The sequence below is a fragment of the Grosmannia clavigera genome (genome assembly GCF_000143105.1).
Source record: "Grosmannia clavigera kw1407 unplaced genomic scaffold GCSC_113, whole genome shotgun sequence".
NCBI lineage: Eukaryota > Fungi > Ascomycota > Sordariomycetes > Ophiostomatales > Ophiostomataceae > Leptographium > Leptographium clavigerum.
In genome coordinates, this window is record NW_014040831.1 from 1688332 (window position 1) to 1704063 (window position 15732).

Consider the following 15732-nt stretch of genomic DNA (forward strand, 5'->3'; position numbering starts at 1 on the left):
AACTCATGCCCAAAGTATCCACAGTCCCATATTTTCTATTCTCTCTCGATCAACATCTTTCTCATACGACCCTTGTCTTTATATCCCCGCTACGACTTCCAACCTGCTTTACAGGTCTCTTCTTCTCCCGCTGCACTGTTCCAGGATTTTGTCTTTGCTGTGAACAGATACAGACGTGATTCGTATTGTCTCTGGACGTGCGTTCTCTTCCGTGTTGCAAAGCAAGCAATAGGCCCAGAAACCCACAATACAAGGGAATACCTGCTGTCAGCCGACAGTAGAAGACTCAAAGAAAACCAGAGTTCATTCCAGGAAAATGCCAGGATACAAAATTGAGATGAGCGACTCAGCAACACCGAGGTACATAGTATTTCTTTTTCATATTGGGAGGTCATTTTGCATTTTCAGTTTGGTTTCTTGCGACTTTTTCTTTTTGGCGAGGCCAAAAGCTTGTCTCGACAATAATGGATTTCCTCAAACCGGACCGGACCTTTTTCCCTTCTCTGGATATCCTGGATTATTCTGCTTTTTCAGACGATTTATGGGAACAACAGCACCCGTCCTGAGTAATGCTCGTCCGCTCTTACGCCTCGCCTGCCCAGGTGGTGAGGCGGAAGCTGCGCGATATAATATTTGACTCAAGACCTCAAGATCAAGGTAAGCTATATAGGACATGATATTTATCAGTTGGACCAACAGCAAAGGACACGAAGCAAACCCTGGAACTATAGACATGTATCGAGGAAGTCTGATACGGTTGCGATCCATTGGATACTGGACTGCGGATTGGATCTTTCAATTGCTTGCTGCTTCTTTCTACCCAGCTGGAGCTTTGACACAGTCACCTTTTGGAAAGCGTTCTTCTGCCTTGACTGTTTTCTGGCTCATTATCACGAATCATTAAGAGCAGTTTCGTATTACTGGATCCTGAGTTTTGAATTTGTTTCATGCCCGAGCACATACGCCAAAACCTACCTCTTTCTAGGATCTAATGGAGCTTCTTTGCGGATCTGGAGTGATTTACATCGGCTACCTGGCCATTTGGACTGTTTTGACTTTACTTTCTTTTTGTTTTCTTTTTGCAGCACAGGACGACATCATGGGCTGTATAGCGATTGCTTTCATCTGGATGTCAACAGACCCAGTGAGGATTTCATGGAAAAAACATAAGAACGACAAACATGGAGCAATTCGACACAGAACAGAACAGAGGATTGGAAACACAGTACACACAAAATACAGACTTAAACAGACACAGTCGACTATGCAAGAACCCAGTATTGCAAAAAAATTGCCCACAACTGATACAGCCAGTTGTGGGACAGAACCAGGACGGTTGGTTTACACCCTGCACATGTCGCGTGTGATGTCTCGATGCTAACCGTCATTCAGGGACAAAGTTGTACTCTCTTGGACATTGTTCTTCATTGGCGTTTTTGATTTGTTGCTCATTTCTTCTTGTTTTCATTTGTCAACGTACATGCATGACAGAACATTTTGGACGAAGCCTCTACAGCAAACAAAGCCGGACAGCAGAGGTGGTCAACAGAACACTGACTTGAATTGTTTCTTTGTTATTGCAGTTCTTTCTCTTCATCCTCGGGAATGCTCTATCTTGGATCCCAGCCGGGAACTTCCAACATGAACGGTGGCTCATGGGATGCCACCATTGAAGGATCACAGAACTTCGCGAGCTACTCCGACCAAGGAGACATGCCCCAGGATTCTGAGGAAAACACATACCAGGCGAACAGCATGGAAGAGTACCAGAGCAAATGGAACCTGCCTCCTGCCATGCACCGGACGGTGTCGCGGAGCTCTGCTGGGAGCTACAAGAACCGGACCGTTCGTGCTCCGGCACGGAGAACTCGCCCTGGCATCCCGACAGAGCTCTCGCAGGGAGCGCCGACGTCTGCTTTTGATGCTTCCGTCTCTGCTTCCATGTCTGCTGCCGGCTACGGTATGACCGATGCGTTCTCGGCCAACAGCACGATGGCGACTGCCATGACTTCGGTGCCGTCTGTCGGCCAGAACTACTTCCCGGATGCGTCGATGGGACCGAGCAACCAGATGCTGCAGCAGCAGTACTTTCCATCGCTTTACCAACCCAGCCTTGAGTCGACATACAGCCCGGACGGCCTCGCCTACGTCGGTGATCTCGGAACGGGTCTGGACCAGCCGGTGCAGCAGCACGTGGACCCGGCCTGCACGCAGATGCACTTTGAGCCCAGCGTGCTCAGCTCGCCGCTCACAATCGACACGCGCAGCTCGCGGCGGTCTTCTCTCGACATGGCGCCCGAGGACATGTGGTCGTACCGGCCGGAGTCGTCGTCGCCTGCAGAGAGCCACGACTCGACGATGTCGTCTTTTGGCCCGCTGCCCGGAGCGGAGGAGCCCATGCACAGCGCCATGGCCAGCGACTTTAGCGGATCTGCCACGATGCGGCAGCGCTCCAGCAGCGAGAGCGACACGGTCCGGGACCACCCCCTGTACAAGGAGGCGATTGCCGACGATGATGGGCTGTACCACTGTCCGTGGGAGAGCGAGTCGAACTGCAACCACAAGCCGGAGAAGCTCAAGTGCAACTACGAGTCAGTGTCTTGTTTTCTTTCTTTCTTTCTTTTTCTAACCTGATAACAGCAAATTTGTCGACTCGCACCTGAAGCCGTACCGCTGCAAGAACCAGATGTGCGAGAACACGCGGTTCTCGTCGACGGCCTGTCTTCTGCGCCACGAGCGTGAGGCCCACGCGATGCACGGCCACGGCGACAAGCCATACCGCTGCACGTACGATGGATGCGAGCGCTCGACCATGGGCAACGGGTTCCCGCGGCAGTGGAACCTCAAGGACCATATGCGGCGGGTGCACCACGACGAGAGCCTGCAGATGGCAGCGGCTGCCACGCTGCCATCGCCGCCGCGGACGTCGAGCAGCAGCCACTCGCTGAGCAAGAACCGGAAGCGCAAGAAGGACAGCCTGTCAGGTCACGTGACAGCGGGCAGCCTGCCATCGCGCAAGGCATCGTCTCGAGGCAAGGGCCAGCACAACGCGGCAGCCGAGGCCGACAGCAGCCGGTCGCAGGCCCAGATGCAGGCGGCGGCGGCCAAGGCGCAGCTGGACCAGTCGTTCAAGATGTGGAGCGAGCACACGGCGACGCTGCGCGACATTGTCGGCAACTTCAGCCAGCCGTATGCGCTGCAGACATTCCAGCAGCTGCAGGACGCCCGGACACACCTGTCCTTCCTCGAGCAGATCCACACGGCCATGGCACAGTCGCAGAGCGCTGCGGATCTCGGCATCTACGGCCACTCGCAGCAGCTGGGCTGAAAGACGACACGATGCGGCATTGTGCGGATCAGTTTTCTTTACTGTTTGGCCGGCTTTTCTGGATTTCCCAACACACCACACAGCACAGTTGTTGTCTTTCTCTTTTCATTTTTCGGGCCTCTGTTTGGGCTAAAGAGTCCCAAGCATGAGATGAGCAGGAAAAGAAAGCGGAGGAGTCAAGTGCTCCACCGAGGAGGTGGAAAGACCGAGACGATGATCTCGGGCAAGGTTGAATGAGACCTGAACGACGGAACGACAAGACGGTGGCATGCCGTACTTTGTTGTCTTCCGCGCCGTCTCTGGACACATGGAGGATTGCTTGCTCTCTGAGATGAAGCAGGCCGTCCATTCCCGCCGCAAGTCGCGCCGAGAAGGACGGAGGAGTAGGAGTTGGAAGGGGAGACGAGGTGGATGGAGAGTAGGGCGACCTTCTTGAAAGGTGTCCCGGTGAAGAAGTTCTACTGTTGTTTTTTGTGTGCACAATGTCACGAATCTCACTAACACGCCGACGCGAAAATTTCCTTTGTCTTTCTCTCGCAGAGAGTTTCATTTGTCTTGATCTTGTTCTCAGTCATGTTGCAGACCTGTCATGAAACGTATCGTTTTATAGAAATCGGTTATACTTATGTGCTGCTTACGTGAACCATGCCATCCTGGCATTACATAAGCATGAGTGAAGATGTATTCATGAGTCCCTGTTTGTCTAACCACATAATATGTACAGTGTAAATGACAAGCTGATCTACCCGACGACACAACGAACGGTCTACTTGGTCCGCTTGGCCTCCAGCTCCTTCTCGTACTTGGCCACGAGCTCCTTTCTGCAGGGACAGTTAGTAAGAATCAGCGTACAGAACATGCAAGGCAGGGAAAGACGTACTGCAGATGAGGAGGGGCCGGGGCATAGTGGGAGAACTCCATGGAGAACTCGCCCTTGCCCTGGGTGGCGGCACGCAGGTCCGTACTGAAGCCGAACATGGCGTTGAGGGAGCAGTCGGCGACGAGGGTAAAGTCATCGGGGCCGATCTCGGTGTCGACGACGGTGCCGCGCTTGTTGATGAGCATCAGCAGGTTGCCCTGGAACTCGTTGGGGGCGGTGATGGTAGTGCGCATGAGCGGCTCGAGAACCTGGCCGCCGGCAGCAGCAAAAGCCTGGCGGAAGGCGAGCTGGGTGGCGAGGCTGAAGGCGTAGTCAGATGAGTCGGTCACGTGAGTGGCTCCATCATTGACGACCATGCGAGAGCCGATGACGCGATGGCCGAGGAGGGGACCCTTGGCGCAGGCGATCTCGAAACCCTTGGAGCAGGCGGAGAGGAACTTGTCGGGGATGTTGCCGCCGGCGACGCGCTGCTCGAACTTGTTGGCCTCGGTCTTGTTGGCCTCGCCGTCGCCGTCGTCGGGACTGGCAGCCGGATCGATGTTGGGTTCGATGAAGCCCATGACGCGGGCAAAGTCGCCCGGGCCGCCAGACTGGCGTTTCAGCAGGTAGTCAAAGTCGGCGTGGCGCGAGATGGTCTCGCGGTAGGCGACACGGGGCTGGCCGACGTCACAGTCGACGCGGTACTCGCGGCGCAGGCGCTCGACATAGATCTCGAGATGCAGCTCGCCCATGCCGCTGATGATGGTCTCCTCCGACTCTTCGTCGACGTGCAGACGAAAGGTGGGATCCTCGCGCTGGAAGCGGTTCATGGCCTTGCTGAAGGCGTCGGCATCGCTGCTGCGCTTCGGGCGGATGGACAGCGACATGACAGCGTCGGGCACAAACATGCTCGTCATGGTGTAGGGCAGATGGCCGTCGGTAAAGGTGTCGCCCGAGGCGCACTCGACGCCAAAGACGGCGCAGATCTCGCCGGCACCGACCTCGGCCACGTCCTCCATCTCGTTGGAGTGCATGCGCACGATGCGCGGGATGCGAACCTTCTTGCCGGTGCGCGAGTTGTAGAGGTACGTGCCTTTCTTCAGCGTGCCCTGATACACGCGCACATACGTCAGCTGGCCGTACGGGTTCTCCTCCAGCTTAAAGGCCAGGCCGACAAAAGGCAGCGAGTTGTACGGCACCAGCGGCACGCTCTTCTCGGCCTGTGCGCGGTCCAGTGCCGTGTTGGCCACCTCGCCCGGATTCGGCAGGTAGTCGCACACGGCATCCAGCATCGGCTGCACGGCCTTGTCGCCCAGAGCGGTGCCCATCAGCACGGGTGTGAAGCGCAGTCCGATGGTGGCCCGCCGGATGGCCGCCTTGATCTGTGCCGGCGTCGGCTCCTGCTCGTCCAGGAAGAGCTCGGCCATCTCGTCGTCCACGTCGGCCAGCTTCTCGATCAGCTCCTGGCGCTTTTCGCGGGCCAGTTCCACCAGCTCGGCCGGGATCTCGTCCGTGATCTTCATGTTCACGCCACGCTGACCCTGGTTGCGGATGGCCCGCATATGGATCAGATCGACGACACCCTCAAACTCCTTCTCGGTCCCGATCGGGATCTGCAGTGCGGCCGCCGCGATCTTGAGCTTGCTGTTGATCCCCTCGACCGCCTTCCACGGATTCGCCCCCATGCGGTCCATCTTGTTGACAAAACTGATGCGCGGCACGTTGTAGCGCTTCATCTGCCGGTCCACCGTGATCGTCTGGCTCTGCACCCCGCTGACGGCACACAGAATCATCACGGCCCCGTCCAGCACGCGTAGTGCCCGCTCCACCTCGATCGTGAAGTCGATGTGGCCTGGCGTGTCGATCAGGTTGACGTGGAACGTCTCTTCGGCCCCCGACCCGTCGTCCGCCCGCTTGACCCAGTCGCAGAACGTCGCTGCCGACTGGATCGTGATGCCCCGCTCGCGCTCCAGCTCCATCGAGTCCATCTTGGCTCCGACGGAGTCGCGTCCACGCACCTCGTGGATCGCCTTGATCCGGCCCGTGTAGAAGAGCACCCGCTCCGTCACCGTCGTCTTGCCGCTGTCAATGTGTGCCGCTATCCCAATGTTCCGCACGCTCGCCAGCCGCTTCGCCTCGGCCGGGTCCATCTTGGCTGCCACCGACTCTGCCGTCAAGTTCGCCGCGGCATCCTGGGCCGCCTTTAGCCTGGGAAAGTCAGAAAAGTTCTTATTCTTGCACAACAACACCAACACCAACACCAACGCCAATTCACGCACGCTGCCTCCGCCGCGCTGACCGCCTGCAGCCGAGAACTCCCGCTCAACCATTGCCGTCGAGCCTGGCCGGCCACCTGGCTGCTCCGAAGCGATGCGCCGCCTGAAAGCCGGCTGTTGCTGCAGCGTGTCGATGCGAGGCTGAGTCGCCGCCCCAGCAGCATCGATGACGCCGTCGAGGAGGCGCCCGCTCGACAGCCCGGGCTGCCGAGCAGCAATACTGCCCTGCGTGCGCTGCTCATCGTCGGTATGCCTTGGCTCGCAAACAGGTTGGGGGAAAATGGTTCATGTTCAATCGCCGAAAAAATCGAAAGCCGTGCTATCGGCCGGCCTTTCAGCGCTTGTACCCCCACACCCAAATTGCTACCAGCGCTACTTCCGTCCTTCCGTCCAATCACAGCGCTTCTCACGGCAGTCTACAGTGTAAGTGGATCGTAAAATGTCTTCCATTTCGCTGCCACGGCCTCGTGCCTCTTTAATCAAAATGCAAATTATCCTGTGCTCTGCCTTCGCCGTCCCATGCAAGCAACCAGATTCCTAACGCGAAAAGCAAAAATCAAAGGGAAATAGGATTATATACAGCCCGGCCATCCTGGGGGTATCATGCAAGATCAATACTGGCCGCCACTATAGCATCAGCAAACCGCCGGTCAGAAACATGGCCGTGCCTGTAAGAGCGACACGGAGCGCATCCCGCGTCACCAGCGAGGATGCCCCGCTGTTCTTGGAAGAGCTGCTGCTGCTGTCCGAGGACGAAAAGCCGGACGAGGCCGCATAACCCGGCGTCGTGTACGATGTCGCGCTGGTCACCTGGTCTTGGTGTGGTGCCGTCGTGGCCGACGGGATCGCCGCGCCCGAGCTGGTAAACGCCACGATGTTGGTGGCCGTGGCGTTGAACTTGGTAGGCGCAATCCCGATCTGGTTGTTGACCAGGTCGTACACCACGTAGGCCGACCGCAAGAACGTGTCGCCCAGCATATACGGGTCGCCCGTCATGTTCTGGATCCCGAACTCACACGCCGTCTCGCCCTTGTACTCGCCCGACGTGAAGGTGGCCGAGCCGATGCCCAGAACGAGCTCGTCCATCGTCACGTTGATCACAGGGCCGCCCGGCCCGGCAAAGCCAAACGACAGCACCCCGTCGCCCCCGGCCTTGCTGCACGGAATCACCGCCGCCCCGACATCGCTGCTGTACACCGCGCCCACCTCTGTCCAGATCTGTGCGGCCAGGTCGTTGGGCACGTACGAGAGCGTCGTGCCCGAGTCCAACACCACGCTGATCGGGAACTCACGCGACGTCAGCAGGTCTGTGCCGCTCGAGCTCGACGCGTTGACCGACGTCAGCGCCACAATGAACGACGTGAACGTCTCCGATGACGAGTCTTTGTAAATGTCGATACTCGTCAGCTCGCCGTCGTATTTCTCCGTGTCGATCCCGCCAAAGAGGATGTTCCCGGTGCTGGCATCTGGGAAAGAGTCAGTCTCGTCCATCCGGCTGCTTGGCAGCATGTATGACAATTTAAAAACACGTACCGAGGTCGTTGAGCCACAGACTGTACGCCCTAGACTTGATGATGCCCGAGTTGACGAGGGCTACCGGCAGGTTGGCGTACTCGGCCGAGAACGAGTCTTCTGTGCCCACAATGGCCTCATTTGACGCATATCCTACGCCCACCAGGCCAAAGGAGATGTCCGTCGTCAGGCCCAGGCCCATTGTGAGATTGGATATAGTACTGCCGCCAATGACGAACACGTCGGTAAAGTAGTCGCCGACCGACTCGCTGCCGTCTACATACTGTATGCTAAAGTCCGAGTTCACAATACTAAAGGTCGATGAGGAAGAGGAGTCGACTGTTGGTCAGCATCATCATAAAGCCTTGCTCAACCGCACAGGCGAACGTACATGAGCCCAGGCTACAGCCACTGCTGGTGCTATGACGGCTTGTCGAACAGACAGACGCATTGCTTGCCGGCAACCACGTATCACTGCTGCCCGTGTCGAGCTGCAATGTGAGCGTCTGAGCTGGCGTGCCGACCTCGCACTCGGCAAAGTAGCCGCCCGAGGAGACGTTGTTGCTGATGGTAATCTGGTCCGTGTTGGTAACGGACCGGCGAATCGCTCGCGGATGTGGTTGGCGCTTGCCAATGTTCCACTGCACAACGCCTTCGGGAGTCGCAGCGTTGACAGTCGCAGCCAGCACGGCGCCAGCTGCCACAGAGTGGCCCTTCATTGTCGTCGGAAGGGAGTAGATGGTGATGACAGACGAAGAACGTTGATGCTGGTCTAAGAGGGCCAGGGGAGTGGTATATGAATTTCGGCACTGACGTTTAGATCGGCAATGGAAAATATGATGCTATGCAAAAGAAATAACGGCCCGTTTTGAAAAGGAGACTGGCAGTATGGAGCTCCAAATATGAGCAATAGCAGGCAGCAGAAATAGCCGGTTCGCCAAGCCTCTGGGATCACCTGGGAAGGATTCGAGGGGCGTGCGAACAGATGACAGAACGGAGGCACAGCAACGTCAGAAACGACGATACCGGAAACAAAGGAGAGGAGAGAGTGAGCGAGAGCGCGAGAAAATACTTCCGGCGAGAAGGGGGCAAAACGGCTGCTGGCACTTGGGCCCAGCGCGTGTTCATGAAGCAAATCCTGCCATGCCTCATCCAACGCCGGTGACGACGACAGCGGAGTCCTGACGACGTTCCTCTAGGTTTCGCATCGTGTCTGGTAGGGCTCCGGCATTTTGCGTCGGGGAACCGTGCGAGAACAGTGTGTCCGGGTCCAAACAGGCGGGCGGACAGGGGGGGTGTTCACAAAGCGGCACTGTGGATTCGTACGCATGGGGTGGGCCGAAGTCGTCTTGGGCACTGCTGATTGGTTGCCGCCACTATATAACAGCCGCGCTTGCGTACACCAGCGCAGCCCTTCCGAAGTACGCGTGCCCTTTCCCGGAAGGGGGTCTATCCTGCCTCTCCTGCCTCTCCTTCCACGTACGACGTATGGACTAAGCCCCACTGCCTAACGCTTACAGCCGCAACAGGTAAGCCAGCGCCCCGATTAGCTCTCGTTGTGCCCTGAAACGCAGAGCCCGAGTGGCTGTGTTTCACGCTGCCGCCGGCCTTCCATTGGCGCCAAGCCAACACCGGCTTCCTTCTCTCGGTGCGTCTTGCGCCTGTCTGGAGCCTCTCTGATCCGACGCCGTCCGGCCGCCTCACCGCTGGCCAAGTGGCCAAACCGTGTGTGGCTGCTGCATTGCATAGCCCCCCCCCGGCGGCCTCTCTGTGATTTCGCGCCCATGCCTCGTGTACACGAATACGGCATCCATCCGACAATACGAGCATTTCGTATTAGCAAGCGAATGGTCGTCCCGTTGCCACTGCGCCTCTCCACACAAGTTTATTTGGCAGATAAATGCGCTGTCAGGTAGCCGTCCAGCCTTGCCAATCCCTCCGCCAGCACGGCCGTCTCGCACGCATAGCCGATGCGCACATAGCCGCGAAAGTCCAGGCCACCGCCAAAGCAGCGCGATCCCGGCACGAGCAGGACCTTGGTGGCCTCCAACACGTCGATGCAGAACCGGTCGTCGTTCACCGGCTGGCCGTCCTGGACAAACTGCACAAAGGCCGTGGTGCCTGCCGTCGGCCGCTGCCACGAGCACACGCCGTTTTTCGCCTGCCACCGCGCCACAAACGCGGCCAGCAGCCGGACGTTGGTCTGCGCCAGCCGGATGTTGCGCTGCAGCAGCGGGATGCGCACGGCGTTCGACAGCGCAAAGCGCGCCACCCCGTCGTCCAGCTGCGACACACTGATCGTCGTGTAGTCGCGCGCCGCCAGCACGGCCTGCATGATCGCCCGGTTGCGCGACGCCACCCACCCGATTCGCAGCCCGGCCAGCGCAAACGCCTTGGACATGGAGCCTGTCGCCACCGTCTGGTCGTAGCCTAGCGTCAGGATGCTGGGTGGCGCTGTTGTCGTCGTCGTCGTCGTCGTCGTCGATTCCTCGTCGTGCCAGAGCGGGAGGTACACCTCGTCCGATAGGATGATAATATCGCGAGCCCGCACTATCGCGACGATCTGCTCGAGCACCGGCCGCGGGATCGGCACGCCCAGCGGGTTGTTCGGGTTGTTGATCACAATCATCTGCCGGTGTCAGCAGCGAGAGCACCCCGGCTCCCGGAATTCGGTGGACTCTCACCTTGGTGTTGGGCTGCACCAGCCCGTCCAGCTCGTCCGGGTCTGGCACATAGCCGTTCTCGGCTTTGAGCTTCCAGGGCGTGATGTCGGCGCCCAGGCTGGTCGGCACCCCGTACAGCTGCTGGTACGTCGGGTAGACGCAGATGACGTGGTCGCCCGGGCTGATGAGCGCGTAAAAGAGCAGGTGGTTGGCCGCAATGGCACCCTGCGTAATCACCACGCCATCCGACGGCAGCGGCGGCACGTCCGCGTCCTTGCCGCTGTCGAGCACGGCGGCCACGCGCTGCCGCAGCAGCTCCGACCCGCGGATCGCGCCGTACGTCATCTTCGTGGCCGCCAGTGACGACAGAGGGCTCTCCACACTCGCAGAGGCCTCGGTCTCGGCCAGCCGCACCAGGTCCTCGATCGACACGGACGCCGCGCAGGTCTCGGAGATGTTGATCACTCCCGGTGTCGTCTCATACGTGTCCATCCATTGTTCCACCTCGAACGGCTCGATCCTGACCATCTTCGCTGCAGAGGGCGATGGTCTCGGTAAAGAATTCGTGCTGTTGTCACTGTAACAATGGGCTTTTGTCCCGCCATAGTAAGCGAGCGAGCTCGGTAAATATGCTGCCCACGGACGACGCCCTGTCCTTGTCAATACCGCTGCGCCCTGCCATTTGACATGGCGCCCTGCCAATGGCTCACTGGCCCAACCTGTTTGGGTATCGTCATCGCTGCAGCGTTCTGTAACAGCTGTCAGCCAGCTGTCAAGCAGACTCTTGCCACGTGGACCGTATGCCACACTGTCACACTGTTCTGTCGCATGACTTTAGTGGGAAGGTGCAGAGGAAGACTAGCCTAGCGCTCAGTGGACGTCATAGCAGTGTCTCGCTAGCAGCAGTACATTGGACCACATACAGCCCTGCATCTAGCACAGGTACCAGGGTTAGCAACCTGGAGCTTAGGCCGATAAGGCGCTATTGCTCACTACGCGGACCAATCTCCTCCCCGTCGCACCTTGCGATGATAACCCCCCAAATATGGTCGGTCTTCCATACCTTTTACCTCCGGCCGTCACGCATTTTTGAGGCATCCCCTTCAGCCGTCCGAGAGCCGCGATCCGAGCTCTTTGCCCTTCCTGCTTCTTCCACTCTCCCAGTGGAAGGACGTCATCCCTGATCTCTCTTCTGTTACTTGGCCATTTCGGCCTGCTCCTCGGCCCGGCCGCTATCGTGATTACTCACCGGCAGCTGGTTGCTGTGGATATCACCTACCATAACAATCTGACGACGACGAGCTGCGGCGCAGCTACTTCGCAACTTTTGGCACACGTCAGTGCAGGAATTCTGCCACAGTCTGTTTCATCGCAGCTACCCCGAGTGGTGGCCGACTTCTGCTGCTGAAACCCAGCTCCAGTTAATCGGACTTCTGTTCTCGCGACCCGGCAAACGCAACGATGGCTTCGGGGCGATTCAGCGCCCTCGCTGTCGGGGTCTTCGCTGCTTCCATGGCAGGCGTCGTGGCGGCCAGCTCCAACTTCACGTCCCTCGATGCGATGCAAGCACAAATAACCCTTATGAGCGGCTTCCCTAAAGATTGCCCGCCTTGGTATGTCTAGCCCGATCGATGGAATTCGGATTCCATGTTTGTCCTCCATTCCTGCTAATCTCAGCTTCTGTCCAGCTTCAACTGTCTCACGCCCTCTTCCACCTGTGGTCAATATGCCGAGTGCAACAGCTATGATGGAACATGTGTCTGCCCTCCAGGATGGGCTGGTACGGACTGCCTGAAGCCACGTCAGTACTCTCCTACCACCGGTCTACCGCTACAACTGCCAGTTCGTCCAACTAACCCCTGCTGCTTATAGTATGCGGCTCCCTGGCTGGCGGATACGATCGTCCTATGCGTGATGAAGGCTCTACCTGTGAATGCGACGAGGGCTGGACTGGCATCAACTGCAACGTATGCACCGAAGATCTAGCATGCAACGCCCTGATGGAGACAAAGGAAGGCGGCGTATGCTACCAGAAGGGCGATGTCATCAAGAACAACTACCAGATGTGCGACGTCACCAACAGGCATATCCTGGGGATGCTGGACGGCAAGATACCACAAGTCACCTTCACCTGCGACCGCAACAGTTCTGAGTGTGATTTTCAGTGTACGTCATTCCCGCTCCTGTGATTTTCTGCCATACATATTGCATTCTGACACAACACAGTCTGGGTCGATCAGGCCGAGTCGTTCTTCTGCCACCTGACCGACTGCGATTCGGATGCTCAATTTGACGACTCTTCCAACAACACCCAGTATCGTTGCAAGACTATCGACTGCAGCTGTGTACAGGATCGCATGCTCTGTGGCAAGGATGGCTCCGTCGATCTCACCGACTACTTGAAGGAGGAGATCAAGGGTCCGGCTTCCTTTGAGTGCGCCCAGAAAGCCCGGGGCTCCAACGACTGCTCTTTCGAAGAACCGCACATGAATGAGCTCATCAGTAGCATCTTTGGGGATCCCAACATCTATCTCACCTGCCGCTCGGGCGAGTGTCTCTACAACACTGAAGTTCCCGGCTACAAGAAGCCCGTCCCGAAGATCAACACGCCTCTTATCGCTGCCGTCATTGCTGCCTCTTCGCTCTTCCTCGTTGCCGCTATTCTGCTGACCTGGTACATGTCTCATCGCCAGTTCAAGTACGGGCCTATCAACCTCGACGACTCGGACGATGAGTCCATCAAGCTCATGACCGACCACAGACCTGCATCTCTGTACTTTGAGCATGTTTCCTATGTCCTCAACGGAAAGCTCATTCTGGATGATATCAGCGGTCTGGCTCGTCCTGGCGAAGTAATGGCCATCATGGGCGCTTCGGGTGCCGGCAAAACCACGTTTCTGGACATTCTTGCTCGCAAGAACAAACGCGGCGATGTTTCGGGCGACTTCTACGTCAATGGCGAGAAGGTCGACGACAGCGACTTCAAGCAGGTCGTCGGCTTTGTCGACCAGGAAGACACCATGCTGCCAACACTGACAGTCCACGAAACCATTCTCAACAGCGCCCTTCTGCGTCTCCCGCGCGACATGGGACGTTCAGCCAAGGAACAGCGAGTTTTTGAGGTAGAGAAGCAGCTGGGCATCTACCACATCCGAGACTCCCTCATCGGCTCCGAGGAGGGCCGCGGCCGTGGCATCTCGGGTGGTGAGAAGCGCCGTGTAGGCATTGCCTGCGAGCTCGTTACGAGCCCGTCTATCCTCTTCTTGGACGAACCTACCAGCGGTCTCGACGCCTACAACGCCTACAACGTTATCGAGTGTCTGGTGACCCTGGCCAAGAACTACAAGCGCACCGTCATTTTTACCATCCACCAGCCGCGTTCCAACATTACCGCTCTGTTCGACCGTCTCATGCTCCTTGCCCAGGGTCGTACTGTGTACTCCGGACCCTTCACGCAGTGCCAGGACTACTTTGATGATATCGGCTACTCGTGTCCTCCAGGCTTCAACATCTCCGACTATCTCGTCGATCTCACGATGCACGCAATCAACCCCGAGCCATTCAGCGACGACGATGTTGTAGGCGGTCCGATTGTGACGGTTACAGTCTCTGACACAGCTACCGAGCGCCCGAGCAGCACCCGTGCCGTCAAGTCCATTGCCAGTGGTTCGGCTATAAGCCTAGGCGCCGATGAGAGCGTGAACGCAAGCCTGGCAAACGTCGAGGCCACATCGTCGGCGGTTCGCCACAAGGGCAAGCATCGGGATTCCGTCCGTCTCCGCCAGGAGCGAGAGCTTTTTACCCGCCGCAAGAACACGGTTGATACGGTTGCCTCATCTGAGGCAGGCGACGACGCAGTAGACGGCTTCAAACTCCGCCTTCAGCCACCCCATATCGTCCCGCCTCAGATCGTGGATGACCCTGACGACCCGCTGCCGGGATCTTTTGGTGGCAGCGACCTCGATGGGCTTGTGAAGTCTTTTGCTCAGTCCGACATTGCCAGCAGCACCCACGATGAAATGCACCTCGCCATCGCCGATGCCCTGGCCGCCAACGGCCTCAACGCGGACGTTGCTGAAAATGGCAATGGCAATGGCACTGGCTCTTCTTCTCCACAAGCAAACGGCAATTCTTCCGGCAGGACAAAGACACACCTGAGCGTTGTCGGCAGAGGCTACGCGAGAGTGGGCTTGCTCCGCCAGTTTGTCATTCTGTCGCAGAGGACGTGGAAGAACCTGTACCGCAACCCGATGCTGATGTTGACACACTACGCCATCTCCATTCTGCTCGGCGTGCTGTCTGGCTTCCTGTTCTACGGTCTGACAGTCGACATTCCCGGGTTCCAGAACCGACTGGGTCTATTCTTCTTTGTGCTGGCTCTGTTCGGTTTCAGCACCCTGACAAGTCTGAGCACCTTCTCCGGCGAGCGGCTGTTGTTTGTGCGGGAGCGGGCCAACGGCTATTACTCGCCCATCACGTACTTTGCGTCCAAGGTGCTCTTCGACATCATTCCGCTGCGCATTCTGCCTCCAATCTTGATGGGCTCCATCATCTACCCCATGACAGGTCTCGTGCCAGATGTCCAGCACTTTTTCGTTTTCATCCTGGTGCTTGTGCTCTTCAACCTCGCTGCGTCCGGAATCTGCCTTTTCATCGGCATCGTGTGCAAGGACAGTGGCGTTGCCAACCTGATCGGCAGTCTGGTGATGCTGTTCAGTCTGCTGTTTGCCGGTCTTCTGCTGAACCACGACAAGATCCCGGCGTCCGCTGTGTGGCTGCAATACCTGTCCATTTTCCACTACGCTTTTGAGTCGCTTATCGTCAACGAGGTGCGCTTTCTGGTCTTGGTCGACCGCAAATATGGCTTGGATATCACTGTGCCCGGCGCCGCGATTCTCAGCTCCTTTGGCTTTAATAACTCGTCACTCTGGAAAGACATCACCAGCCTGGGCGTCTTCGCCGTGGTCTTCGTCATCCTGGCTTACGGTGCTATGCACATTTTACTGGTGGAGAAGCGGTGATAGAACTCGCCAAAGTCGGGTTCCACCCCTTGTATAGTCTCATGCTTCTTCGCAAAGCGAGCACCTTGTTCTC

General features: G+C 57.7%; 5 protein-coding genes across 5 annotated transcripts; 2 read left to right on the plus strand and 3 right to left on the minus strand.

The window, feature by feature from the left end:
- Positions 1-1641: 1641 nt before the first annotated feature.
- CMQ_4206 (c2h2 finger domain containing protein) lies at positions 1642-3328 on the plus strand (the record flags this gene model as incomplete). The annotated part of the gene is made up of 2 exons (XM_014320144.1): positions 1642-2591; positions 2641-3328. 2 exons carry the CDS (start codon positions 1642-1644, stop codon positions 3326-3328), a joined length of 1638 nt encoding a protein of 545 aa, XP_014175619.1.
- A 766-nt stretch (positions 3329-4094) lies between these two features.
- CMQ_3540 (translation elongation factor) lies at positions 4095-6913 on the minus strand (the record flags this gene model as incomplete). The annotated part of the gene is made up of 3 exons (XM_014319478.1): positions 4095-4149; positions 4209-6716; positions 6840-6913. The coding sequence occupies 3 exons, from the start codon at positions 6911-6913 to the stop codon at positions 4095-4097; spliced, it is 2637 nt and encodes an 878-aa protein (XP_014174953.1).
- Positions 6914-7090: 177 nt separating this feature from the next.
- Positions 7091-8694, minus strand: CMQ_4174 (aspartic-type endopeptidase; the record flags this gene model as incomplete). The annotated part of the gene is made up of 3 exons (XM_014320112.1): positions 7091-7929; positions 7997-8314; positions 8367-8694. The coding sequence occupies 3 exons, from the start codon at positions 8692-8694 to the stop codon at positions 7091-7093; spliced, it is 1485 nt and encodes a 494-aa protein (XP_014175587.1).
- Positions 8695-9860: 1166 nt separating this feature from the next.
- Positions 9861-11166, minus strand: CMQ_3782 (aminotransferase, class i/classii; the record flags this gene model as incomplete). The annotated part of the gene is made up of 2 exons (XM_014319720.1): positions 9861-10604; positions 10660-11166. 2 exons carry the CDS (start codon positions 11164-11166, stop codon positions 9861-9863), a joined length of 1251 nt encoding a protein of 416 aa, XP_014175195.1.
- Positions 11167-12099: 933 nt separating this feature from the next.
- CMQ_4038 (ABC transporter) lies at positions 12100-15659 on the plus strand (the record flags this gene model as incomplete). Its single annotated transcript, XM_014319976.1, has 4 exons — positions 12100-12251; positions 12327-12439; positions 12511-12804; positions 12865-15659. 4 exons carry the CDS (start codon positions 12100-12102, stop codon positions 15657-15659), a joined length of 3354 nt encoding a protein of 1117 aa, XP_014175451.1.
- Between the last annotated feature and the right edge of the window lie 73 nt (positions 15660-15732).